Raw genomic sequence first — 25,443 nt, forward strand, 5'->3', positions numbered from 1 at the left:
CACACATCAGGTCGAGTCGTAAGGAGATATCGAACAGGATTCCCCCCACCGTTCCGACCCCGTGGTCGACCGCGAACTCCTCATCAAGCATTCAAACCGATGACCACGACCGCGACCACGTCTACGAGTACGCGACTGAAACGAACTTCGGGATGGTTCTCGTCTGCGAAAGCGAACCTGAAAGCGATGGGGAACCCTACAACGAGCGGCGGATCCGGAGGCGGCATCGGTACAAGGGGCGGTGCTCCCTCCTCCTCAACGACTGGACCCTCGATCTCGAATACGATCGGCGAGTTTGGTGAGAGTCAAGCTAGCAACACGGGAGATGATCCTACCATCAAGCGTCGAACTTCGCTTCGAAGGAATGGATCTTCTCGAAAGACGGGAACAGGGACGACTTCGTCCGGGGGAGGATCATTATCAAGCAAGGACAAGCCCAGCTTGACCATCAACACGAGTCAGAACCCGATCAAGGAAGAAGAAGCGGAACAATGGCTACCTCAGAATCACAAGGCCATCATTGGAGCAGTGGATGACGAATGGCCTCTGTATTCGTACGTTGACGTCGGTCTCTCGTCGTAGCATGAGATGTGCCTGAACATAAACCTCGTGCACCTTCAGATGCCGAGCGAAAGATTACACGATACACGGGCCAATCGGGTTCGGTGCTAGTTCCGTCGTACATCTCGCAACGTACTCGCCTTGGTCTGGTTCGACTTCGACCAAGCCTGCAAATCCATTACGCTGTGCGGTCAAAATCATCGATGTCGACCGCATGTCGACGGTGGCAGACATTGATCGACTTCGGAGAGAGACTCAATTGATGGCGTTGAGCAAACACCCGAACGTGCTGCGAGTTCGAGGAGAATGGATCGAAGGCAGTCAGTTGTTCATCGCGGTACGCTACATGACACACGGTGAGCTTGATCCCTGCGTTCCACTATTAGGGCGGCGGGACGACGTACCTGACGAGAGACCAACACTGGAACTCAGGCAGCTTGTTGGACATATCGAGATACGCGTTCCCGGACGGGTTCGACGAGAATGTGATCGCGACGACCTTGCAACAAGCGTTACACGGCCTTGTTTACCTCCATCAGAACGGCTGGATGCATAGGGATCTCAAGGCCGCGAATCTCCTCGTCGACGGTTTGTTTCTCCGACTAATCTATCGTCCGCTGTGATGCTGATCTCCATATCAAACGTGGACAGACGACGGAACCGTGCTCTTGGCCGATTTTGGAGTGTCGTCGTCGCTCTTCCAGGAGGCCGCGCCGTCTTCGAAATCTGCTGGGAAAGACGATGTCGGTTCGCCTTTCGCAGCCCGCAAGAGTTTCGTTGGTACTCCCTGCTGGATGGCTCCCGAGGTCGTCGAGAGACGAAATTATGACTCTAAAGGTCAGGCTCTCTCTCGGTCTCATTGCCCGAGGCAACCATACTTTGCTGTTGCTAACCATCTCGGCCAACCGACTTATTTCTCTGAATAGCCGACATCTGGTCATTCGGAATCACGGCGCTCGAGCTCGCTTCTGGACGAGCACCCAACTCGCTTTATCCCCCTGCGAAAGCCCTCAGCAAGACGATTCTCGATGATCCTCCGGAACTCGATCGAGAAGGGGGCAAATACAAGTACAGCAAGAATTTCAAGGAGATGATCGAGAGTTGTCTGCAAAAGGATCCCAAGAAACGGTCCGTTTCAGCTGGTGCCACTCTAGCAATATATTCGTTGTTGTGTCACTGACCGGGAAAGCGTTGCGGCTTTACAGACCGACAGCGGAGAAACTGTTGCAGCACTCGTTCTTCAAGAGTGCCAAGAAGAAGAGCTACCTGGTCTCGGCCATTCTCGACGAGTTGCCACCTGTCCAAGATCGACAACAACGCCGTGAGTACTTACGTACCTTACATAAGATCGCAACGGATCTTGACTCATACTCTGGGAAACGTGCAGGCCGTAAATTATCTACTGGGCGAGCCGACACGATCGCAAGCTGGGACTTCAACTCGACGCTGCCCTCGACTCCACTCTCAGCTCGTCGACCTTCAGAGGATCCATTCGCATCGTTCTCGACTACCAACTCACCATACAACACGCTTCCATCCAGGTCCATGTCGAACTTGCCCTCTCCGCTGCACACGCTCGAGATGATCCATCCACGAGATTCTTCGAGGAGTTCGTTATCGGCGATCGTACCCAACGTGTACGGACAGCACCGGAGGAGAGATCCTTCGAGAGCGAGTCAAGGGAGCAACCACGCAGTAGGACACAAACGGAACGTCAGTTTCGATTTTAGTGAACCGGGAAGTCCTCAAGTCAACAGGATCCGGGACTTGTCAGTCAACGGCACCGTCGCTCTAGCGGAGGAAGACGACCCAAAGTCTCAAGTCGAGGAAGAACAGTGAAACAATCAATTATCTATTCCTTGCTTTTCTTCGATCTTTCCTTCAATTTTGGTGTACAAATTCCCTTGTTGTCGTGCTATTTCATGATCTCTGGTGTTTGTCTTGCACCGAATCCGAGATAGATGAGAGCCGAACAGAGCGTACGGAAATCCCATTACCGGAGATGGACATGTGGAAGGTCGAACGGAACAACCCGAACTTCGATTGTCATCACGAAAGCAGATTTAGGAGACAGGTCCTTAGGATTCGCCAAAGTCTCCGTACGAGGTTGACGCAAACGAGAGAGCTGCGTGATGGGAGATGTTCGTAATCATTCAACTCAGAGTTGACAGCAAATCAAGCTCAGGATATCAAGGCACAAAAACGACACGAAACTTCGTCGAAGGAGTCAATCAGAGTCTCGACCTTTCAAACATAAGGACCGACGTTCTCTTCGAGCGCCTGCTCGAGCGAGGTCCATCCAGTCTCCTGTCCCATCTCCAGCAAAGTTTTCAGAGCGTCCTTGTTGTCATACAAGGCTTGCACGGGCTCGTCGTGCTTTGCATCCAACGGAGGCAAAGTCTGGAGCGGGTATGTGTCCTTGAAGATTGAAAAGATTTCCTTCCAGCTCCTTGGGTAAGGACAAGCGATAAGGCGTCGATTCTTGACAGTCGGCAATAGGAGCGCTGCAACGTGGAGGGTAGCAACGTCTTGCACGGGAATGAATGTCACTGTCAAAAAGCAACAGTCAGCGGTGCAAGCTGTATGACACTCTTAAGATGAGTTACATCTTGGTAGGGCCTCGACGGTGAAATCGTTCCTGCCCATGAAGACATCTCGCATCTGGCCTGCAGTGGTGGTTCCCTCTTGCGACGGATCGAGGATGGCTCCGACAACAAAAGCAGGCTGAATAGTCGAAAACTCGAACGAGGGCTGCTGGACGAGTGATCGCAGTCAGCTGTCCGAACCTCTCACGAAAAGGGATCATGATATAGGTTTGACCTTGTTCTCCTTGAGATATTCCCACGCTGCGAGCTCGCCTTCGGTCTCGGATGCGCTATAGACGTACAAACCCTTCGCGGGATCGCTTTCGGGCAGAGCTTTGGCCATTTCAATTGCCTTGGAGTTGAAATCTTCGGGGCCGTAGCGCTTGCCTCCCTTGGCCGAGTGAGTTTCGACTACCGCAACAGTAAAGGCGGAGGAGATGAGGACGAATCGCTTGACCGTGGGGCCGGCATGAGCCGCTCGAAGCGCAACGAGCGTGGATTGGACGGCTTCATTGACTACTTTGTCGTAGTCTGTGGAGAGTGAGAGGCTGGTTGCGATATGAGCGAATCCAACGACGCCTGCAAGAATGAGAGCGAACTTGAGGAACTCGTTCAGCGAAGCTCAAACAAGAACATTTCCAACCTTTAATTGCTTGTCGTAGGCGTCAGCGCGCGTGAGTTCCTTGATCTCGAAGACTTCGAATTGTCCCGGATACTCCTCGTTCCACTTGCGCTTGAGGTTGTCGAGCTTGGATGCAAAGCGAGTTGTTCCACGGACCTTGTATCCAAGTGCGAGGAACTTCCCGACTGTGTGACTCGCGACGAGTCCTGCGTCCCTCTCAGGAATGATATGAGATTCGGAACGCGATTAAGCGAGCGAGAAAGCTCACCGCTCGCGCCCTAGCCCCCAGTTAAGCGAGTATTTAGCTCAAGCCGAGCGGGAGGAACGCATGCGGATGAAACTTACGGTGACGAGAATGAGAGAGCCTCGGGGGAAGACCGCGTTATCGATCGTGATTGCGGACATCTACAGGTCGATAAGGAGACCAGGTGATGAAAGCGGACAGAGGAAGGGGAACAGAAACGCGGCGTTCGTCATCCTTCGGCATCTCCTTCAGGTCGGGCATTCGGTCATCACCTCGCCTCGGTTTTGTAGCTTCAAAGCGCACAGATCTTGTGTTATCAAGGTCGGCTGATCTGGACTGCACCGCGTGTGTCGAGATCTCAGGTAACCGATAGGGGCTCGTGCTCGGCGAGCACGCGCGGCTCTCGTTCGAACATCAACACACGGGGCTGGACGATATCTGCAGTCCATATTGGCCGTCCCGACTGTTCAGGCTGCATCGGTCGTCCCGAAGACCGACAGAGGAGAAAGTAACGCTGGCCAAGAGGCATGATTCGAGGGTATCATTTCAGCTCCCCGTTCTTCTCCCTCGCCCGCTGCAACGCGTTCCTCACAAGTTGTGCAAACTGTTCAACCTGCTGTTTCTCCTCCGGCGTCGTTTCGAGTAACCTTGTTGTAGACGTGAACCCTCTTCCAATCCCTCTTCCTCTTCCCCTCCCGTTCCCTCTGTAATTTGGCGAGTGATTCTGTTGCTGATGTTGTAGACGTTCCGCAAACTGAATCTCTTGCTTCGTCTGGATCCCAGTTTGGAACTTTTGATTGTGCAAGTCGGGTCGATACTGGGTAGACAACGCTTCTGGGGTAAGACCAAGTAGATGGCGCATCGAAGGCTCTTTCGCATGTCGAGGAAGGTTCGAGATTCGAGTGAGCGTCGTTTGAAGAGTTTCCGAAGCGAGGACGGCTCGCAATTCGGGACAGGTAGCTAAGAAAGATGCGATCCAGGACAAACATTCGAACTGAGTCAGGCTTCTAACGACTCAACGCTTGAGATCAAAGTCATCTGTACGTACCGATCGCTTCGTATTCGAACGGTCGCAAGGGTTTGACGTCGTCTCGTTGAAGAGGGTCTTCCCACAGGATCGGATTCGGTTCGGCAGGCCAATGCAGGTCTTTCAGCCGCTTGGTCGGTCTCGAATCATCGGCTTTCGAAGCTGCCCAATCCCAACAGTCAGTGCGTGCAACGCGTCGAGGGAAAACGAAGCAAGTAGACTAACTACTGTTGGAACTAGTGGTCGCGGCAAGGAGAGGCAAAGGTGGAGGATTGTAGGTCGCCTGGGATCTACAATCCTTCTCCTTGTGCTGCTTGAAACATACTACCGAACAACTGGGCGGGGAGAGCGAGGGAGTCTTTTGAGATGAGGCGATTCTTGCACAGCCTTCTTTCTCTTTTGCGAGATCGTGAGAGTGGGAGTAGTCACTCACTAATCGACATGATCCAGCGGACACCTGTATTTGCCCCCTTCCTTCTTGTTGCACACCTTGCATGGCGGCAGTTTCGATGGTGCCATTGTTGGATGAAGGAGAGCAAAATGAGTCGAGGGTTCTTGACGTTCAGGTTCGGTGGTATACTCCGTGCTGTCGATTGTTCAAACTTTCACTGGTTTTTGTCAAGACGAGAGAAGACGATTCGGGAAGTCGAGAAGAAGCCGGAACAGTGCAACTCGATTACAAACGCGAGAATGCAGAATCATAATGTTCAGCTCGTCAATCGCGAGTCGCGCGTACGTAACATTGCGATGTAAGCCGCAACACTACAGGCAAGTACCTATATCACATGGTCAACCTGGATAGTCTTTAGAAAATCAGGATTACAAAGACCAAATCCGCTTGGCTTGTTGTAGCTCAAGACGCAATCAACTCTAATTGTCGGTAGTACGCAGGTCCTTTTGAAGCATAATCTGCTTTTGTCTATATAGTGCACGCGATAGGAGTTTTGGGTGATGAGCCATCGCTTTCGAAAACAGGAGAACAAGTCTGAACTGACCATGAACAGTTTCGATTGTTGATCCCCAATCAACAGCTAAAGATAGACGAAACATTCAAGTCAGCTCTCGGTCATGGGACACTGTGATCGCAGCTAGCAGAGAATCTCACTTTTCCCATGATGCATGCCCCGAGATAGACTGCCCAATCTCCCGTATGCGGTTTGAAATTGCTAAAGTAATCTGGAGTGCGTGCAAACTTGATCGGTTGTCTGCCGCTAGCTCCTGCGGAAGGATCTTGCTCGTCTAGTGCTGGATCATTTGTGACATTCTGAACAAAAGGTGTCAATAGCGGGATCAAGGTCGAGCCCAAAGCTGTGTCAAGCATCCCGTTATCAGTCTCTGTACAGGACAATCGCCTGTCAGAGCCGGGCATGACGCACCTCGGTTCGACGCTACCCTGCCAGAAGAGATGACGACGAGGTTCTCTGCGACTTGGTCTCGAGTCTCCTTCGGTTCAATCTCGCTCAACACTGTGCCGAGGACTTCTTGGATCCCACTCGCAGGGACGCTGATCCCTTCAAAGTACGTCAAGCCGATCTCCCTCGCCGCTTCATTCGTCGAAGTCAAGGTCGAAGTGAGGACTTGAGGGAACAAGAGCGGTTCGAGGTACAAGTGTCGGGAAGGTCCAATCGAGACATTGTGGTGTTCAGGGATTTCGGGAACCGGAACGGTCAGGTCGATCGGTGGTGGTGGCGGCGGCGGACAAAACGGATTCGGAACCGTGACGAAATCTCCACCTGCTCCACCTGCGTCCCCTTTCTTCGACTTGTGCTTCTTCTTGTTGACGATGTCTGCGACTTTGCCTTCTGCGACGACTTTTGCGACATCGAACGTGCCCTCTTCACCGCCGTCGAGTAGACTCGCATCTTCTCCCGAAATCTTGCCTGCTGCGTAGTGTTTCGATTCGAAGCCAATGAGATCCTTCTCCTTGAGATGTGCGACGATCCTCCTCGTGCCGTCCAACAAGACCTCCTTTGGTAGATCGGATTCAGTCTCTTTCGCGAGTTTGAACGCGTCGATCAATGTCGACCGGTTCTCTTGCCACACTTGCACGGCGAGGTAGTCGTCCAACACTCCCTCGTCGACCCAGCCTAGCCGAGTGCCGCTTGCAGGTTCGTAAAGCTGGTTCTCGTGCACGACGCTGACTTCGCATCCTTCGCCCCTCCAGCCGACGTCGAGCACGATACCCGAAGTGATGCCAGTCGCACCTGCTGCGAAGAACGGGCGAGACGAGAGCAGCAGGGAGGGTACGAGCAGGCGTTCGAAAAGGAGTCGATGCAGGCCATCGACGGTCGAATGCGAGAGGGAGGGAGGAACCGACAAGACGGTCGGGTGAGCCAACGGCGGTCGAGCGAGTTGTAACGACGTGTGCAACGCGTAACGCAGGATCGCTTCGAGTCCAACCCAGTCCGTCACCGTGAAGCCCAATCTCGGGTCGACCGCGAGCGGATACACAATCTCGTGATTTGAAGTCTGACCCAGTCGTTCCGCTTCTGTCAGGTGATGCCCGACGAGATAGTCTTCGACCGTGGGAGGCTTCGTGCGAGAGGCAGACCCGACGAGAGCCACTCGAGTTGGAAGTTCCTGAGGAGAAACGATACTCGCGTCAGGACGAGCTGGCAGTGCAGTTGATAAGACAGTGCGCACTAAGAGAGGACCTCTGATGAGGTCAGTGACGCCCACACCGGCTCTCAAGACCGTCGAAGTGAGGTCCAAGATCAACAACAATTCCTCCCGGGGTGCCATCCCTGCGAGCGTGGGGCGGTTCGAATCGTGCTAGCCACTACGTGTTGGTTCTAATCGAGAAGGCAAAGAGCCTGGCAGATGGTCGTACGATGCGGGTGCCGGCAATCTGGGGATGGTCCGATCAACTCGACGCGCGCGCGTTGCGGATGTGTGGGGTGGTCACCTTCGCTCGTATAGCGGTATTCCGATACGCACTCGACGCTTGACTCTCAAAGTCACATGGCTGTCCCTCGCGACTACCCGCCGCCGGGTCCTCTCGGCGCGACCGACCCTTCGAAATGGAGGCTGTCCTCGTCCGACCATGGCCGACACGCCTGGCACTACCAGCGCGACGATGACGGCACCGGATACGAGCAAGTGTGGGGATCACGCGACGAGCAGGCCGAAGCGGCCCAGTCTGACGAGACCAAGTACTGGCTCGGACTCGCTCTCGACGAGCGTGCCGATCTGGACGACCCGCAGGGGAATCCCTTCGAAAGCGCCAAGAACGGTGCGCGTTTAGCCTGCTTGAATCGAATTGGACAGGGGAGTAAGAAGCTGACGGCAACCGGCAAGCGCAGGGTTCGAATTCTACAAGAGACTGCAAAGTCCGGATGGACACTGGGCGGGAGAGTATGGGGGACCCATGTTCGTCATGCCGGGTATCGTCATCGCCATGTACATCACCAAGGTGCCGATTCCTCAAGAGTGGAGAGTGGAGATGACGCGCTACTTGGCCAACATGCAGCGCTCAGGCCCAGATGAACGAGACCAAGGATGGGGCATGTGCGCTTCTCCTCTCCTTCCTCGGTTCGGTCGTTTGGCCTTGAGGACTGACCTTGCTCGGGAGGCTCGATGCAGTCACTTTGAGGCACAATCGTCGGTGTTTGGTACCGGGCTCAACTATGTCGTGCTGAGGTTGTTGGGCGTCGGTCCCGATGAGCCCATGATGATCCGCGCTCGCAACACTCTCCATGCTCTCGGTAGGCTCCCCCACACTCTCCCGACCTGGTGATCCCGCGAGCGCGACTGATTTCGTCTCTTCCAGGTGGCTGTGCCGGGATCCCTTCGCGAGTCCCTTTCCACGCTGCAAGGCAATATGTCGAACCGATCTGACCTCGAACACATGTCCACAGGTGGGGAAAGTTCTGGCTTGCGCTCTTGAACGTGCATTCGTGGCGCGGATTGAACCCGACACCCGCCGAATTGTGGCTCTTGCCCGAAGCGCTTCCTATCCATCCTTGGAGATGGTGGATCCACACTCGGAACGTGTACATCCCGATGGGATACTTGAGCGGGAAAGGGTGGCAAGCCGATGTCGATGACACGATCCTCAGTTTGCGCGAGGTACGCAACTGCTTCACTGGATCCAAAACAGATCTTGCTCGTCCGTACAGAAAACACTTACCATGTTGCTGGAACAGGAGCTCTACACTCAACCGTATGCTTCGATCGATTGGCCTTCCTTGAGAAACAATGTCGCGAGTTCAGATATATACTCGCCTCATTCCCGTACCGCAAACTTGCTGTTCAAAATCTTGCACGTGTACGACGCATGGGCTCCGTCTTGGATACGCAAGAAGGCGCTCGAGAAAGCGTACGATTTGGTCAAGATGGAAGATGACAACACGTCTTACCAGACGATTGGGCCCGTGAGCAAAGCGATGAACCTGGTGTGAGTTCCTTGAGCCTCTCGAAAACCGAAAGCAGAAACAAGAATTGAAAGTTGCTACGTCACGCCGTTAGGTGTCGCTGGTTGGAAGAAGGACCTGACAGTCAAGCCTTCAAGTCCCATGTGAACAAGATCCGTGACTTCAGTGAGTCTCAATACATCTGCTTTTTGCTTGGTGTTTCCTCGCTGTTCTGACGAATTGAATCTCTCGAACCAGTGTGGATGACAAAAGATGGAATGCTCATGACCGGCACCAACGGTTCTCAATTGTGGGACGCATCGTTTATCGCTCAAGCACTCTACGAATCTCGACTCTCGCTCTTACCTGAGAACAAACTCGCGACTGCGAAAATACTTGAGTGGTTGGACGACTGTCAGATTCGAGACAACCCGCAACACTTTGAGGCGGCTTACCGACACGAGTCGAAAGGTGCCTGGCCGTTCAGTACGAAAGAGCAAGGGTACACGGTCAGCGATTGCACGTCAGAGGGTATGAAGAGTGTCTTGCTTCTCCAGTCTCTCCCGTATGTCCATTCTTGCAATTTCGTGTTCTCGAAAAGCTTGTCTCTGACGAAGTATCCGATATTTCGATGGCCAGCGGCTCGAAGCAGTTGGTCACGTACGATCGGATGTGTCAAGCGGTCGATGTCATCTTGTCCCTTCAAAACCCTTCGGGAGGGTTTGCGAGCTACGAACTGATCCGGGGCAGTCCCCTGCTCGAGCTGCTCAACCCGGCCGAAGTTTTCGGTGAGTGAGAGCAAAAACCTACACGTTGTCCTAGAAGTGTCGGAGCTGACTGCTTGCACATCGTACCGGATAGCGAACATCATGATTGAATACTCTTACGTCGAGTGTACAACGGCTTGTCTGTCTCGTTTGTCTAATCACGGCTCTTTTCATCTTTGTTGACTGATCCGTGACCGGTTTCATCAGGTGTCACTGCGCTGACGCTCTTCCGGAAAAAGTATCCTTACTATCGCAAGGAGGAAATCTTGACGACCTGCGACCAAGCGATCAGTTGGATCAAATCGGTCCAACGTCCGGATGGCAGTTGGTACGGTTCTTGGGGCATCGTCAGTATTTTTTTCCTCTCGTCTTGCCTGATCTCCGCTCGGTACGCCTCGAGACGTTTCACTGACGAGATCCTTTCGGGGGTTTATTCTTGCCAACAGTGTTTCACGTATGCGATGATGTTTTCGATCGAGAGTTTGGCATTGGCCGGCGAGACATACGACAACAGTGAGAGTGTCAAGAAAGCGTGCCAGTTCCTGCTGGAGAAACAAATGGACGATGGCGGGTGGGGCGAAAGCTACAAGGTGAGAAAAGTCTGAACCAGGATTTCCTTTTCCAGGACATGCCTACTGAATGAGCTTGCCGACAGTCATGCGAGACAGAGCAGTATGTGCACAACGAGAAGAGTCAGGTAACCAACACAGCTTGGGGTGAGTTTCTCGTGTCTCTTTTGGCCCGGTTCAGGGATTCGTTGCTGAGGGCTTTGCTTGTTTTCAGCTGTCATCACGCTCCTGACAGCAAAGTATCCCGACCCGGAACCGATTCGAAGAGGCTGTCGCCTGATCATGTCTCGACAACTCCGAGACGGGAGCTGGCCTCAGGAATCGATCGAAGGGGGTCAGTAGCTCTCTTTCTCTTCCGGAGAAAGTTCTTTCAGCTAACGTTCGAGAGTCACTATCGATCACGAAACAGTGTTCAACAAGAACGCAGCGATCAGTTACCCGAACTTCAAGTTTGCGTGGACAATCAACGCTCTCGGACAGGCATGGGAGAAGCTGCCGAAGGACGGGTGGTAATGACTATTTGCAAAATCCTGCGACGTGGCCTACTGTACTTGCTGGAAGGACACGTCGATCCGACCTAGTTGACACGTGAGACAGAGAGATTCGTTCAACTTTTGATGAGAATATTATCCGCGCGTGCTGCGCGGCGGCTCTCCTCTGTCCTTACCTCTCAACACCTCTCTCTCGATTCAAATGTCTGCCTCTGTCGTTCCTTTCGCTCAACGTCCTCAGGGTGACGTTATCTGCCTGTTCGGTAAGAGTGCTCTCGAGTCTTTGCAGTTGACTGTACCGGACGACGAGTCGATCTGATCGGGACTCATCTAATACTGCAGATGTCGACGGCACTCTCACCCCTGCTCGTCGCGTAAGTTTCTTCATCCATTCCGCCGTCACGAAGTAGCTCGACCGACAGGCGATGCCGATCCCCCGACACGTGTATCAAGTACTCGATCCTGATTGCCGTTCTTCGCGTAGACTGCTTCGCCCGAGATCCTTGCCGTCTTGAAGGCTGTCCGACAGAAGGCCGTTATCGGGTTCGTTGGAGGATCCGACTTGCCCAAAATCACTGAACAACTCGCTGTTCACGGTCAAGACAGTACGCCTTCTCTCCCTCTCTCCCTCTCTTTCCCTCGCTGAACATCTCGTTTGAACAACATCTTCTAGTTCGGGAAGACTTTGACTTTTGTTTCGCCGAGAACGGTCTCACCGCGATCAAGTTGGGTCAAGACCTCGAATCTCAATCGTTCATCAAGTTCCTCGGCGAGGACAACTACAAGCGTCTCGTCAAATTCGTCCTGCACTACGTTGCCGACATGGACATTCCGATCAAGCGGTTAGTTTTCTTCATACATTTCTCTCCTCGCCTGAATCCAGGGTTTCTCACTTTCGAGGGGAGTATTTGACTGCAGTGGTACCTTTATGGAGTTCCGCAACGGAATGGTCAAGTGAGTCTCGCTTCCGATCATGCGCTGGGAGTTGGACGGAACCAGTCTAATTTTCGCCTTTCTACAGCATCTCTCCCATCGGACGTAACGCCTCGTAAGCTTTGCTTGTACAAGATGGAGAAGCAGTCGTTTCCGCTACCCATGCTGCATGTTCCTTACCTCTACCAATTGCGAACAGTGTCAAAGAGCGTGACGAGTTTGAAAAATACGACAAGGTACGCATCCATGCGGAAGAATCAGTATCCCTCGTTATTTTGGATAGTTGAGCCTGAGCTGAAGTTGGTCTCGCTCCAAACCCCTTGCAGGTTCACAAAGTCCGTGCTGCATTTGTCGAGGTTCTCAAGAAGGAGTTTGCCGACCTCGGTTTGACCTACTCGATCGGTGGACAAATCTCGTTTGATGTCTTGTAAATAGTTTCTCCTTCCCGAGCTCTCTTGCACCCGATTATCCTCCACCCGCAAAGAACAAGCACTGACTATGTTTTTGGGGGAAAACAGCCCTCAAGGATGGGACAAGACTTACGCTCTTCGACATGTCGAGAAGGAAGGGTTCAAGACGATTCACTTCTTTGGAGACAAGACTTACAAAGGAGGCAACGATTACGAAATTTACGAGGATTCGAGGACGATCGGTCACGCCGTCCAGAGCCCGGCTGACACGATTCGTGAACTCAAGGAGATCTTCCAAGTTTGAAGGTAATTTCTCGACTTTGATTAGTATATCGAGACTCTCTCTTTATGATTTTCCTGCTCCTTCTTCCTTGGGAGGAGATTCATCCATCATTTTTGTCATTTGGGGTCGCTCGTTGTTTTCACAAATGGACACTGCATCTTTCTTTTACTCGAGACTCTTCATCACGAAGCGATAGAGAGCTCTCTCCGCGAACCCAGTATATTTGGGTACTGGCTTTCGTTGAATACGGCACAGAAAGAGATAACCTCGGGTTTACTACTGCCTAGATACAAATCGAAAAACATCGCTCAAGCTGAAATGTGCCTGGAGGGGGTTGTTCAGTAGTTCGAGTCGCGGTTCGAGGAACCGTACGTGTCATCCGACGATTGTCCGTACGAACTGGAACAAAAGTTTGGCGTATTGTCAGCCGAAAATTCAAGAAGGGATTCAATACCGAGAAAGGCTCACGAATCGTTGGTGCCGTAGCCAGCTCCAGAAGAGGCAAAGTCATCTTGCCTCGAAGAAGCACCTCCAAAGTCGTTTTGACCGTCTCCATAAGAGTCTCCTCCGCCTGCAGCAGCTCCAGTTCCAAACTGGTCTCCTCCCGAAGCGTACGAGCTTCAAACAGATTACAACATCTGTCAGTCTGAATCGTCCACGAGAGGAATCAATGGGAAAAAAGGGCTAACGAGTCTTGACCCGACGACGAGAATTGACCGCGCGTGTCGTTGTCTCCGAATTGACCACCTCGGTTCGAAGCGGACCCATAAGAGTCAGAAGCATTGTTGTCGCTTCCGAACGCCGAAGAGTCACCTCCGAAACCTTGACCTCCCGGCTGATTGCCAAAGCTGAAAAGGAAATGAAGCGGATCTCAAGGTGCGTTCTTTGCTGATTCACGAAAGAAAGAACAAGACAAGCGACTCACGAGTCTCCACCTAGGTTGCCACGACCCGTCGAGGATTGTTGTCCGTACGACGAATCCGTGTTGCCAGCGTAGGATCCGTCGGCGAGACTGCTTCCAGAATTCAACTTCCGTCAGCTCTTCTGGGGCGCTTTTCCATTCTCCGCTCACGCGCATAAGAATGAGAAGACAGCTGACGTGTTGTTTCCCGAGGATCCGTACGATGAATCTTGCTGTTGTTGACCGTACGCAGCGTTGTCACTGCCATACGAATCGGTGTTACCGGATCCATAGTTCGAGTCGAGGTTGTTGTTGTTGTTGTTGTCGTAACTGTCACTTAAGGTAAACCAGTGAGCTGATGAAACGAGGAATGGGTGGAGGCTTGGATCAACGGAAGAAGAGAGCTCACTCGTTATTGTTGTTGCTGCTCTTGTTGAGTTTCTTCTCAGCGAAGTCCTTGGCCTTGTCGAGGAGAGTCATTGTGAATTGTTTTGTGTGTGTGTGGTGTCTGGAAGAGAGAGAGGACGCGTGGCAGGGAGAGAGTGAGCGAGAAAGATTGCGTCAGTACCCGATAATGTGGGGAAGTGACTAGGTGTTGAACCTAATCTCCTCGCAACGCTCGTCAGTCAAGAAGACTCACTCGAATGAGAGATGGCGTCGAGTGCGTCGCTCCAAGTGGTTGTGAGGAGCAGAAGAAGAAGAAGAAGACGACTAGGCGAATATCGCAAACGTTAACGGTTCTATCATAGCGCGTACGCGTGCGCAGTCTGTACAGTATCACATGCTTTTCGGGTCAGGCGCTCCAATTATGTAAGAGGCGGTGACCACTTTTGTTCCAGCCGTTGCACCTTGCTGCGAAGTATTGCGCCTGGACCTTTTAACCGGTAGACGAACTTCGAAGGGGGTTGATTGCCTCGTAAATTCGGGCAATTCCCGCGTCGGAGAGTCTAGTACAGTACACGCGTGTTTCAGAGGCTCTATGTGCAATCGTGAATAGAGGAAGATGGAGAGACAATCAAAAGATTACTGCTTCCCCGGCGAGTTGACCTCCTCGTTCGCTCCACCACTGAACGTTCCGGTTGCATCCCTCGCCGTCGCATTGTAAGGCCTGTCGAGTAAGATAATCTTCGTCAGCCCTTCCGCCAAAGAACGGTTCAAGGACAATTGATGGGATAAGGCCTTACAAGTATCCTCCAGTCGCGTTGTCATTCGTCCCACTCTGTCGTTCAATGTCTCCACTCAAAGGTGCATCACCTCGATCACTCGCGGGCAAGGTTTGACCAGAAGTGACTCCCAACAGGTCGTCTGTCGGAGTCGGTTGTGCGGTCGCCTGCTCACCGTCCGTCGATTCTGCGCGTCCAACTGCAATCCGCTCAACGGTCAGTCACCGCTTTTCCTCAAGATGATTCGTTTTCTCATACAAGGGAAATCGACTTGCGAGGAGAAGCGGTTGCTCCCGCTTGACTAGCGAGAGAGGAAAGGAGGTCTTTGGTCGAATCGACAATCTGAGAGTCCACCAACGAATCATGATCAGCTTTTGTCAAACACAAGCTTGACAATGAACCCTACAGACTCACCTTGTGTACGGATTCCATTCTTGCTAAGTAAGGTTGATAGAGGGGTCGAAGTCCTGTCAAGAGATGAATCGGTTGTACCTTCGTCAGCATTCGGTTACTGTGAGACCTATACTCGACGTCCGCTTGACCCACAGTAGTGTCAGATAAGAGACGAGGCTTGAAGGAAGAGAGAACGATTGCTCCAAGACTCTCGCCGGCGGCGGAGGAGATGTCGTCACTAGGGAAACCTTCTCATCCTCGAGGAGGGGATCACGCATGAGGATCGCAGATACAGCTCGAAACTCTCAAATCAAGGGAGCAAGCCATACGGTGCGATCTGCGATCATGCATGGTGATGAATTGCACGGCGAGCTGATCATGCGAGCTGCAACGTTGAACAAACTTGCTCGCTGCTTCGCGGGAGAGAAGCGTTTCACTTGTGTAAAACGCGCGCGCTGTGTATGCTACCTAGCCAAAGTTCACAATTGCGCTAGGTAGTCTGGAGCCCAGAGCATTCACCACGGCATATGAAAGCACTGAAACGGGTTCGAGCGCAGAAAGCTCTCGGCAGACACTGGATCCGTGATGTTCAACGGCAGATTGCAAAGCTCGATATGCATGCGTTGTACTCTATGGTATGAACTCACCCGAACTGCAGAGCAAACGAGGGCAAGATTGAGGGATCCAGCGGTTCAGCCCGAAAGGACAGATCGACCCATACTGCTTACTTTGCCAAGATCTGATCATTGCCGGAGCTTTGGAATACATGCAGGAAGCTAGCCATCCTGGTTAGACGCATGTCGACCTCATCTAGCAGAGCCACTTGCGCACGACATTGTTGCGTCAGCCAGGAAACACAGGACGGACTTTTGCATAAGGGAAGCGCGTTGCGGCAGTCTAGCGAGCAGTCGATAGTGCGACGAGCGAAATCCATCAACATTCAGATGTGGTAGATGGGGAAGCCGCACATGCGAACGCGCGAACCGTCTTCGAACGGAGTTTCATCATCATCCTCGTTCACCCGTCGTCTCATCCTCGGCTTGGTTCGCTTCTCGTTCGACACGGAGTACTCACAGAGAGCTCTCGAGACCGATATTACACAGCAAAGGCTAGCATACGACGATGAAGGACAGTTCGCTGTGGCTCGTGGCATCCCCCGCAGACTCGGACCCGGTCGAGCGACTCGAGGACTTGCGGCAGGCACTCGGCAACGGTAAACTCGGACAAGCGAGCCTCGTGCACTTTCCCGAGTTCAAGGCAAGTCGTGTTTCCTCGCTCCCACGTCCAGGTGCTCCATCGTCGGTTCGCGTCTGCGCTTTCGCTGGTCCCCATCCCTGCCGATCCTCCGTACAGATCAGGCGCGGGACATGTGTTCCGTCCTTTTGACTGGCATGCCTGCGTGCCGTGGCGCGACGCTCTTGCGTAGACACTCGCTGACCCCCACCTGGCGCGTTCCCACCAGACCGGCACGCTTTCGTCCCTCCTGACCCTGTCCGAATCTCTCGCCAAGCAAGATCCTACCGTCACCACTGCTGTACAGAAGACTGTCGACACGATTCGCTCCCTGACCTCGTCCTCTTCTTCTTCTTCCACGACCTCGTCGTCGTCATCCTCTGCAACCAACGATGCTTCTCGCGCCTCCCCCCTCTCTTCCCACCTCGTTCTCGACGACGGCAGACCCTACGTCTCGTACGTCTTCCCCGAAGACGGCGAACCCGGGCACTCAGACTCGGCGTGGACGTGGGACAAGTCGAAATTCCGAACCGAGAGTCAGAGTCTGCAAGAAGTCGTCGAAGGCATCATGAAGGAAGTGCAGAGCATCGAGAACAGTCAGAGGAACAAGGCACAGCAATACGCTGTCGTCAAGGGTCAACTCACGCAGGCACTTCGCAAGCAGACGTACGCATTCCTCCCTCTGTCGTCGGATTCCAGTCTTAGACAACTTACCCTTGTTCGTGAAACAGTGGAAACTTGTCAATGAGATCATTGCAGGATGTCGTCTCGGCGTCCGACTTTTCGGGTACGAACGAATCCGAATATCTCGAAACGATCCTCGTGGCTGTGCCCAAGTGAGTCCATATCTAGCGTTCCGATCGCATACACTCTCAGCTGATCATTCCTTTGGCTTGACGATACTCTGTAGGAATCTGGTCAAGGAATGGGACGCCTCGTACGAGCGATTAACTCAAATGGTTGTCCCGCGTTCCTCGGTGCAAGTTTACCTTTCCCCTCCAAACAGCTTCGACTCCCATGTTGTGTCTGCGTACGTTCTGACCAGTGATGCGTGAACCTTTGACACAGCAAACTCGCAGAGGACGAAGAATACGTACTGTTTTCGGTCACAATCTTCCGACGAGTCAAAGACGACTTTGCGCAGAAGGCGAGGGAGAAGAAGTGAGTTTGATTACCCAAACTGCGTATCGTGTGCCCCTTGACAAATTTGGCTGATTCGCATTCTTCGCTTTCGCGCCAGGTTCATCGTGAGAGATTTCACTTATGACGAGGAAGCGATTCGGAAAGGGAAACGTGAACTCGAAGATCTCGTCTCGGAAGAGAAACAGCTCTGGGTGCGTCAAAGGACCGTGGTTTCTAGCCCCTCGTAGGTCGAAATGCACTTGCTGACGTCGAACTGAGGGAGTGCGTGAAAAACAGGCTGATCTGTTGCGACTGAGTCGAATCAATTTTTCGGAACTGTTTCAATTGTTGGTACACATCAAGGTCGTGAGAGCGTACGTCGAGAGCGTGCTACGGTATGGTCTTCCCGCTGCATACTTTGCTGCGATCATCAAGGTACGATTTTTTGTCTCTTTCTACTTTGTCCCCAACACCATTCCAGGTCTTGTTCTCGCTGACTTGCTTTCCTTGCGATCGATCGACAATACTTCAGCCCGAGCCGAAACAACACGCGAAGCTCATTTCGACTCTCTCGAACTTCCTCGTGCCGGCGCATGGATCGTCAAAAGATGGCAAGAAATCGAAAGACAAGAAATCGTCACAAGGTGGAACGGATGAATCGATGGGAGAGTTTGCGAGTGTCATGGAGGGAGAATATCACGAGTTTGTCGTATTTGAGATTGAACGAGTCGACGAGTGAAAACTGCAAGATCACCTCTTTGTCCTTCCCTTTCTTACCTTCCCTTTCTTCTCCTTCTCTTTTTTTACTTCAATCTCTCTGTGTGTGTGTCTGTTTTGCTTTGTTTTCCATGCAGTGTTTGGTCTCTTTCTTTGCGACTCGTGACTCTCTCGCTTGCGGTCCACCTTGTTCTTCGCTTGCTCATTCACGCAACAATGACTTTGATTCATCGCAAATGGACAAATACAGAGATAGAGAAGGAAGTTCCACGGCAAACAGACCACGCGATCCGGGAAAAGAATATGGGACTAAGTATGAAATCATTCAATTTAGAAAGACGAAAAGTAGGGGTATTGGAGGGGGAAAAGGGGTCATAGTAAATCAATGAGAGGGGTTCATGGGGATGGGGTTTTGATCACGCAGTGACGCTGCAGACTTGTTCGCCCGCTCGAAGCGCTGCTACCAGTCCTTCACAATCGTTCAGGCGTTCATTGATTGCGAGTCCAGCCGATCTGTTCAAGGAAGGGAAAAGAAAATTGCATGGTTCATCTGTCAGCGAACATCGGTTGAAAGAAACTTGGGGGAGGGACAAGAAAAACTGACCCAATGTTGCCTCCAAACTTGACTTGAATCTCGGCGCTCAAATGTTCCGCCCATTTGTGTTTGTCCCCTCCTGGAAGATCGAGTTCAATCTCCGACATGGGTACACTCACGAGGAACGCTTTCCGACTTTGAGCCGAGTACACTTCGAGTTCGAGAGTTTCGGTCGTCGGACTGTAGTAGATCGGGTACTCGAGTGACGCCAATGAAACTTCGTGTCGGACATGTCGTAACACGAGTGCTTGGGACGAAATCAGGTGCAGGAGATTCTGTGCGTTGTAGAGATTCCGCGAATGTAGAACCACGGGTGAGCGATCAGTACACGTATCATGCAAAGGTAAAGGCAGAGTGCGCACTAGTGGATCTTGACGACCATCTCGGATCTCTTCGCCAACTCGTTCAGAGATCTTGCCAACGAGGTAGTTCGTGACATCGAGCGCGAGAGGATTCGACCATTGCCGGTTCTCAGCGATGCCGAATTCTGCATTGACCACGTTGAGCGTAGCCGGATCCAGTTCGAAAGCGACTTCGAGCTCGTCGAGGTGCTCGAGCTGAATCATCGACGATGTGAATCGTACGAGGGTCCACCCATGCAATTCTTGCAGGGCTTCGAACTCGGCTGCACATACAGAAAGACCAGCCTTGCGTCAGCATCCTTTTTGGGTAGTTCTTCTGAAACGACGATTGATACGAGATGTCTTCCTCACCTTTCATCTTGTTGAGATCCGCTTTGGTCCTCTTGTCCTTGAGCGCCGCTTCGAGCTCGGCGATCCTCTCCTTGACCGCTTGCTCCTTCTCGCGTTCGCTCTCGAGTACCTGTCGATCCTTCTGTAACTGCTGTTCAATTCGCTCGAATTGTGGTCGCGCGCCTGGAATCCCTTTCGAGCGATTCCCACTGATTTGCTCTCTATCAAAAAAAAGATAGAAAGTGAGAAAACAATTCAGTCCATTCGATCGAGATACCGTCAAAAGAGAAGAAGAACGACATACTCTTGTTCTTCAATGTCGGCATGCAATTGCGCCAATTCTTCTCGTTGGTCCTGAGTGTAGCTCGTCAACTCTTCGTCGAGTCCTCGTTCCGTCATGAGCTCGGCATGAAGCGCTGCATGTCGTTCTTCGAGAGATGGGATGACTGTTCCGATTTCGAACTGGTTCAACTCGGCTCGATCCTGCAATGGAAAACCATGCAGCCTTGTTAGTGATCCAATGTGAGAATTGACTAGAAGGGGAAACCCTGTTACGCACCCTCCGCAACTCTGTGAGGCTCTGCTCCATAGCGGCAACGATCTGGCTCATGTTCTCGTTGCGAGTGTTTTTCCACTCGACTTGGCCCGAGACGAGGTGGTACAACTTGATTTGAGCGAATTGATTCTGATGATCCGTCGAAAACAAGATCGTCAACATCATCGACGACGGGTAAAAATGAACGATGGGATATGTTGTTTACCTTCAAGTTAAGTTTCTCCTCGTCAGAGGCGGATGCCCAAGTCTTGAACACGATGGGCGTTTCCGAGTTGACGAATTCATCAATCTCGTTATACTCCTGCTGACATTCTTGCATTCGCTCGAGCAAAAGTTGCTGGTCCTGTAAATTCGAGATTCGACAGATGGTCAGCTTGTACAGATACTGGATTTAGACAAGGATGGTGAGGATAAGCAGCGCACGTTTCGGTATAGATCGTACAGAACCGATTGACAGGCTCCTGCGACAACCATGTCGGCAAATGTAGGAGGGGCACGTTCTGGAATTGAGAAGATTACTGTTCAGTCGGTCTCCGTTTTTTCCCATTCGGAGTGGGAAGGAATTTGCAAGTTACCTTTACTCTCGTCTCCAAATGCTGATGCAGCCAAGCTTTTCCTTCGCACTCGAGAAGAGTTGAGGTCGAACCCGCCGGTCATGCCAATCACGTCGTTGACAAACTCGGTTCCAGTCTCGGCGAAGAACTCTTCAATCGAAGCTGGAGGTCGAACGACGTCCTGACGAAAAGAAATTATGCGCAAAGCGAAAAAAGTTAGCGGACTAGTCCTTGCCCAAAGGGCTCTTTCTAGTTTCTAACCCAAACCAGTTTTGACTTACAGTTGTCGCATCAAAGCTTGCGTCAAACTCGCTTCCAGTCAAGTTGAGATCTCTTCCTGCTGACTCCAAGTCTCGACCCGTTTGAGACTGAGATTGAGAGGCCATTTGTTGCTGTGCCATGAGACCCTTCAACGAGAGGCTACCTCCCGGAGAGCGACCCGCAGCGAGAGAAGGTCTAGGCCTTCCTTGCGCCGCGACTGTCGTAGTAGGGACTGTCTTTGCTGGAGAGACTGAACGTCGAGTGGGAGGACCTGGAGAAGGCGTTGGCGTCTTGCGAGGAGTTTTCGCGGCGAGCGAGGATGGTGGCGCGAACGGGCCCTTGTTGGGAGAGGCCGATCGGGACCGGAGTCGTTGCTGACGAGCTGGACTTCTTGGAGGCACGGCTTGCGCAGGTGCGGCAGGATTCGCAGTGAGAACTCGTCGAGGGGAAGGAAGAGGGGACGAGCGTCGTGGGTTGAAGGAACCGTAACCAGAGCTGCGACGAAATGGCGATTTCGAAGGCGTGCCAAAGAGTGCTGCATCGCCTCCGAGAGGGACAGATTGAGCTCGACTAGCTGGTGGCAGGTTCGCAGTCGAGGCTGGAAGCGATGCTGCAGGCGATTTCGGGGGTGAAGCTGTGTTGGCGCGACGAGGAGACGCTGAACGCTCAGGACCTGCTTGAGGTTGAGAGGCTGGTCCGATAGAGCGACGAGGGAGGGGTGCAGTGAGGATCGAGCCGTACGACGCCGTTGCTTCGACCATGTCCATCGTGTTGTCTGCCGAGTTTGTGCCACCCGTGCCGATCAATTGCATCGATACTTCTGCCGACTCGGCTTCGTCGTCCGAAGTTTCGGTCGGAACTGAGCTCTGCTGACTGATGATGCCGCCGACCGCAGTTGTCATCTCCATGGCTGCAGTGCCGTCGTCATCCTCCATATCGCTTCCTTCTTCATCTTCGTCCTCGTCCTCTCCTTCGCTGTCATCGTTATGAGCCGACAATTGCGGTGCGAGTCCAACCCGAGACTTTCTAGGTTTCCCGCCACGAGCAAATCCGAGAGATCGCATGATTTCTTCGTCCTCGTCGTCCTCCTGACGCACAATGGTCGAGAATCGAGGGCGGTGACCCTGAGCAAGAGATGGAGCCGCAGCAGAGTCGACTCCATGATCGGGAGCCGAAAGAGGCTGCTGTCCTTGTGGGATTGGGAGGAACTGCTCGGTGACATTGCTCGTGACCTCGTCCATCGCCATCGTTCCATCCTCGTCATGTCCGTCTTCGTCTTCTGAAGACGCGCTGTCGTTCGCGTTCGCTGCTGCGGTGATTGCCGACACGGGGACTTGGGTGCCGGCAAAGTGTCCCTTGAACGCGAACGTGACTTCGTCTCCAGCGATCTCCATTGAAGGTTCCGATTCGATCGCGTCTGGATCTTCTTCTTCACTGTCACTCGATGCGTCCGAATCGGAAGTCGCGCCTGACGTGTTTGCGAGGAAGGATGTATCGCCCGTTTGTTCTGCGAGGGCGAGCGCAGCGTTCTCGGCTGCAGCTCTCGCAGCGGCGGCAGTCTGAGCTTCTGCAGTCGCCTTGTCGGGACTGAAATGTCGGACATGAGCTGCAGGAGCAAAGCTGACTCGACGACTGTGACTCGCTCGGTGCATCCTCCTCCCTTCTCGATCGTACGCGACCGTGATGTCCATCCTCGTGATTTCCATGTCGAGACTACCGTTCGGATCGTCATCGTCGTCTTGGTCGTTGTCTGAATCGTCGTACTGCTCGACGGGATCCGCGACGCCTGCAGCCGGTTTGATCGAAGACCGACGCCGGTTTGGCTTCTTCGCAAACACGGACAGTCCGGACAGGTCTGTCGTCGCGGAACCGGGATCGAGCACAGGGCGATGAACCGATCCAAAGTTGAGCGTGTTGTTGTCAAACACGGCTCCGACCGACTTGAGAATCGAACGACGCGGGGCCTAGCACATTTAAACAGCGAGTGAGCTCAGGGAGCACCATTCGAGAAAGATGAAGGTCAACCTTACGGCCTTGCGACGCTCCGCTTTGGTCGGACTCAGTTCAAAGTTCATGGTCGCCTCGGCACGCAACTCTTCTAGCTTGGTCCGTTTCGTGAACGCGCCGAGAGCATCTCCACCGAGACTCTGAGCGCGTTTCTTGCGTCCGGGAGCGGTCTGAGTCGATGTTGACGCCGAGAGGGTCGAAGTTGAGAGACCGTTCTCCTTGTTTGGTTGCACGAACGCAGTCGATCCGCCTGTGCTCGGGATCGCAGACAGGGAAGCCCTCGCATGGTTTGGTCTGAATGCAGGCCGATCTGTCGACATTGATCCCCGGTGAGAGCGTCGGGGGTTCGAAACAACAAACAATCCGGAGGCGCAGTTCCGAAACTCGGGCGAATATTAACGCTCGCTCGGGCGCGTCTCGTTCATTCACAGGGTGCACATGAACGGACAGAGCTTGTAAGAACCAGACAGGGCCAATTCGAGACCAGAACTAGTCAGAATATCGCGTCAGACCGGAGAGGGTGGCTGCATCTGCTCATGGTGAACCATTGCAGCTCTCCAAGCGAGACCAGTCTGAGCATTGTACACACTGGAGCCGCTCTGAATCAGCACGAGCACCGAAGCGCCGAGAGGGAGAGAGCCGGAGGAACAAGAGGCGCAAGACGGTCGGCGGTCGCGACCAGGCGGCGATTCGCACCCTGCCTCTACTCCGCTCACTCACCAGTCGCGATGGCCAGCCGATTCTCGTTCCTGCGATCGAGCCTCAAGAGCGCGCAGCCTGCCGCCCGGTCCTTCTCGACCTCGGCACCGCAGGTCAGTCTCGAGATTCGCTCGTCCATCGCTCCCAAAGAGTCGCACCTCGCGCCCGATCGCGCATTCGCCGCATCCCGCCCACCGTAGGGGCCAATGCGAGCAGCGAGCTCTTGCGATCTGCTCCTTGCTGACTCGCCTCGTGTTGTCTCTGCCCGCCTGTCCTACTTTCCGCACGCCCAATCGTTGGCGACCATTTTCCCTCGATCTCGCCCCCGCCCGTTCCCTCATCTGACCCTCCCCGCGTGCCGATCGCCGGACTCTGTCATGCGTCTCGATCCAACCTGTTGCAGTCGGCGTTCGCGCGTGCGGCCAACTCGAACCGCGTCGCTGCCGGTGCCGCCGCCATCTCGGTCGGCACCCTCGCGTGGTACTCGTCCCTCTACGGCAACCCCTTCCTCCCCGAGGCCAAGGCCGAGTCGGCTGCCGACCACGGTCTCCACCCTCCCGAGTACCCCTGGGCTCACAAGGGACCTTTCGACACTTTTGACCACGCCTCGTCAGTTGTAGTTCTCTCGCGTTCTCGCACAGGGTTTCATTCTGACGCTCTCGGTTTTGCTTGGTCGTACCCGTCATCGATCAGGATCCGTCGTGGTTACCAAGTCTACCGCGAAGTGTGCGCTGCGTGCCACTCGCTCGACCGTATCGCCTGGCGCAACCTCGTCGGTGTCTCGCACACCGTCAACGAGGCCAAGACCATGGCCGAGGAGGTCGAGTACGAGGACGGACCCGACTCGGAGGGTTCCATGTTCCAACGTCCTGGAAAGTTGTCGGACTACATGCCCGCTCCGTACGCCAACGAGGAGGCTGCCCGTGCCGGAAACGCTGGTGCCCTCCCTCCTGATCTTTCCCTCATCACCAAGGCCCGTCACGGTGGTGCCGTACGTTTTCTCTCTTCTGCTCTTTCGCCATGATGGCATCGCCGGCTCACACCCGACATGTCTCGACAGGACTACGTGTACGCCTTGATCACCGGATACGTCGACCCTCCCCCAGGTGTCGAGATCCGTGAGGGTCTCAACTACAACCCGTACTTCCCGGGAGGTGCGATCGGTATGGCCCGAGTACTCTACGACGGACTCGTCGAGTACGAGGATGGCACCCCGGCAACCACTTCGCAAATGGCCAAGGATGTCGTCACCTTCCTCGCGTGGTCGTCCGAGCCCGAACTCGACGACAGGAAGAAGATGGGATTCCAAGCTACCATCATCCTCTCGTCTCTTCTCGGTTCGTTTTTTTTTTTTTTTTTCCCAAATCCTTCGTTTCATCACGCCATCTTTCTTCCGATCGTTGATTTTTGGGACTTGCTTTCTCTTTGTAACAGCGCTCTCGATTTGGACCAAAAAGTTCAAGTGGGGACCGCTCAAGGCCCGAAGGATCGTGTGTACGTCTCTCCCCAAAAAAACTACAAAACTTGGACTCTTCTTTTCTCTTCCGAACCTCAGATTGACACTCTCGATGATCATGCCTCACAGACAACCCTCCTTCCGTCAAGCACTAAATCATCTGTTCCTTTTATTTCTCTCTGCAAAAAAAAAACGTGTCCATCCTCTCTCTCGCGATTGTGATGTTAGGAGTGTCTGTGTGTGTGGACAG

The 25,443-nt window shown here is 53.3% G+C and overlaps 11 protein-coding genes across 11 annotated transcripts; 5 read left to right on the forward strand and 6 right to left on the reverse strand.

The window, feature by feature from the left end:
• Positions 1 to 99: 99 nt before the first annotated feature.
• Positions 100 to 2,400, forward strand: JCM15063_001365 (uncharacterized protein; the record flags this gene model as incomplete). The annotated part of the gene is made up of 7 exons (XM_076678334.1): positions 100 to 554; positions 622 to 917; positions 994 to 1,149; positions 1,213 to 1,398; positions 1,488 to 1,689; positions 1,767 to 1,882; positions 1,949 to 2,400. 7 exons carry the CDS (start codon positions 100 to 102, stop codon positions 2,398 to 2,400), a joined length of 1,863 nt encoding a protein of 620 aa, XP_076534594.1.
• A 408-nt stretch (positions 2,401 to 2,808) lies between these two features.
• JCM15063_001366 (uncharacterized protein) lies at positions 2,809 to 4,173 on the reverse strand (the record flags this gene model as incomplete). Its single annotated transcript, XM_076678335.1, has 5 exons — positions 2,809 to 3,110; positions 3,168 to 3,315; positions 3,382 to 3,725; positions 4,037 to 4,046; positions 4,114 to 4,173. 5 exons carry the CDS (start codon positions 4,171 to 4,173, stop codon positions 2,809 to 2,811), a joined length of 864 nt encoding a protein of 287 aa, XP_076534595.1.
• A 380-nt stretch (positions 4,174 to 4,553) lies between these two features.
• JCM15063_001367 (zinc finger HIT domain-containing protein) lies at positions 4,554 to 5,558 on the reverse strand (the record flags this gene model as incomplete). The annotated part of the gene is made up of 4 exons (XM_076678336.1): positions 4,554 to 4,972; positions 5,061 to 5,201; positions 5,265 to 5,374; positions 5,473 to 5,558. 4 exons carry the CDS (start codon positions 5,556 to 5,558, stop codon positions 4,554 to 4,556), a joined length of 756 nt encoding a protein of 251 aa, XP_076534596.1.
• Positions 5,559 to 5,892: 334 nt separating this feature from the next.
• On the reverse strand, positions 5,893 to 7,781 carry JCM15063_001368 (uncharacterized protein; the record flags this gene model as incomplete). The annotated part of the gene is made up of 5 exons (XM_076678337.1): positions 5,893 to 5,958; positions 6,035 to 6,070; positions 6,145 to 6,347; positions 6,416 to 7,619; positions 7,683 to 7,781. 5 exons carry the CDS (start codon positions 7,779 to 7,781, stop codon positions 5,893 to 5,895), a joined length of 1,608 nt encoding a protein of 535 aa, XP_076534597.1.
• A 219-nt stretch (positions 7,782 to 8,000) lies between these two features.
• ERG7 (lanosterol synthase ERG7) lies at positions 8,001 to 11,240 on the forward strand (the record flags this gene model as incomplete). Its single annotated transcript, XM_076678338.1, has 15 exons — positions 8,001 to 8,271; positions 8,342 to 8,546; positions 8,622 to 8,743; positions 8,809 to 8,830; positions 8,897 to 9,107; positions 9,185 to 9,435; positions 9,507 to 9,577; positions 9,650 to 9,956; positions 10,031 to 10,179; positions 10,253 to 10,297; positions 10,366 to 10,505; positions 10,605 to 10,748; positions 10,814 to 10,874; positions 10,942 to 11,061; positions 11,137 to 11,240. The coding sequence occupies 15 exons, from the start codon at positions 8,001 to 8,003 to the stop codon at positions 11,238 to 11,240; spliced, it is 2,223 nt and encodes a 740-aa protein (XP_076534598.1).
• Positions 11,241 to 11,420: 180 nt separating this feature from the next.
• On the forward strand, positions 11,421 to 12,865 carry SEC53 (phosphomannomutase SEC53; the record flags this gene model as incomplete). Its single annotated transcript, XM_076678339.1, has 9 exons — positions 11,421 to 11,481; positions 11,561 to 11,592; positions 11,703 to 11,823; positions 11,892 to 12,060; positions 12,137 to 12,172; positions 12,240 to 12,266; positions 12,351 to 12,387; positions 12,478 to 12,578; positions 12,670 to 12,865. 9 exons carry the CDS (start codon positions 11,421 to 11,423, stop codon positions 12,863 to 12,865), a joined length of 780 nt encoding a protein of 259 aa, XP_076534599.1.
• Positions 12,866 to 13,182: 317 nt separating this feature from the next.
• JCM15063_001371 (uncharacterized protein) lies at positions 13,183 to 14,225 on the reverse strand (the record flags this gene model as incomplete). The annotated part of the gene is made up of 6 exons (XM_076678340.1): positions 13,183 to 13,243; positions 13,313 to 13,462; positions 13,534 to 13,692; positions 13,770 to 13,856; positions 13,944 to 14,075; positions 14,155 to 14,225. 6 exons carry the CDS (start codon positions 14,223 to 14,225, stop codon positions 13,183 to 13,185), a joined length of 660 nt encoding a protein of 219 aa, XP_076534600.1.
• Positions 14,226 to 14,768: 543 nt separating this feature from the next.
• On the reverse strand, positions 14,769 to 15,340 carry JCM15063_001372 (uncharacterized protein; the record flags this gene model as incomplete). The annotated part of the gene is made up of 4 exons (XM_076678341.1): positions 14,769 to 14,853; positions 14,930 to 15,107; positions 15,211 to 15,250; positions 15,323 to 15,340. 4 exons carry the CDS (start codon positions 15,338 to 15,340, stop codon positions 14,769 to 14,771), a joined length of 321 nt encoding a protein of 106 aa, XP_076534601.1.
• A 1,083-nt stretch (positions 15,341 to 16,423) lies between these two features.
• Positions 16,424 to 18,395, forward strand: VMA5 (H(+)-transporting V1 sector ATPase subunit C; the record flags this gene model as incomplete). Its single annotated transcript, XM_076678342.1, has 8 exons — positions 16,424 to 16,558; positions 16,764 to 17,200; positions 17,266 to 17,370; positions 17,445 to 17,513; positions 17,603 to 17,695; positions 17,775 to 17,868; positions 17,954 to 18,091; positions 18,189 to 18,395. The coding sequence occupies 8 exons, from the start codon at positions 16,424 to 16,426 to the stop codon at positions 18,393 to 18,395; spliced, it is 1,278 nt and encodes a 425-aa protein (XP_076534602.1).
• A 394-nt stretch (positions 18,396 to 18,789) lies between these two features.
• JCM15063_001374 (uncharacterized protein) lies at positions 18,790 to 23,358 on the reverse strand (the record flags this gene model as incomplete). Its single annotated transcript, XM_076678343.1, has 11 exons — positions 18,790 to 18,886; positions 18,978 to 19,243; positions 19,331 to 19,593; positions 19,682 to 19,881; positions 19,965 to 20,143; positions 20,220 to 20,345; positions 20,422 to 20,559; positions 20,640 to 20,716; positions 20,792 to 20,951; positions 21,052 to 22,995; positions 23,062 to 23,358. 11 exons carry the CDS (start codon positions 23,356 to 23,358, stop codon positions 18,790 to 18,792), a joined length of 3,747 nt encoding a protein of 1,248 aa, XP_076534603.1.
• Positions 23,359 to 23,766: 408 nt separating this feature from the next.
• On the forward strand, positions 23,767 to 25,348 carry CYT1 (ubiquinol--cytochrome-c reductase catalytic subunit CYT1; the record flags this gene model as incomplete). The annotated part of the gene is made up of 6 exons (XM_076678344.1): positions 23,767 to 23,850; positions 24,141 to 24,346; positions 24,431 to 24,728; positions 24,798 to 25,074; positions 25,172 to 25,231; positions 25,323 to 25,348. 6 exons carry the CDS (start codon positions 23,767 to 23,769, stop codon positions 25,346 to 25,348), a joined length of 951 nt encoding a protein of 316 aa, XP_076534604.1.
• Positions 25,349 to 25,443: the final 95 nt, after the last annotated feature.

Source organism: Sporobolomyces koalae (genome assembly GCF_050403365.1).
Source record: "Sporobolomyces koalae JCM15063 DNA, S_koalae_JCM15063T_v1_ctg13, whole genome shotgun sequence".
Lineage (NCBI taxonomy): Eukaryota > Fungi > Basidiomycota > Microbotryomycetes > Sporidiobolales > Sporidiobolaceae > Sporobolomyces > Sporobolomyces koalae.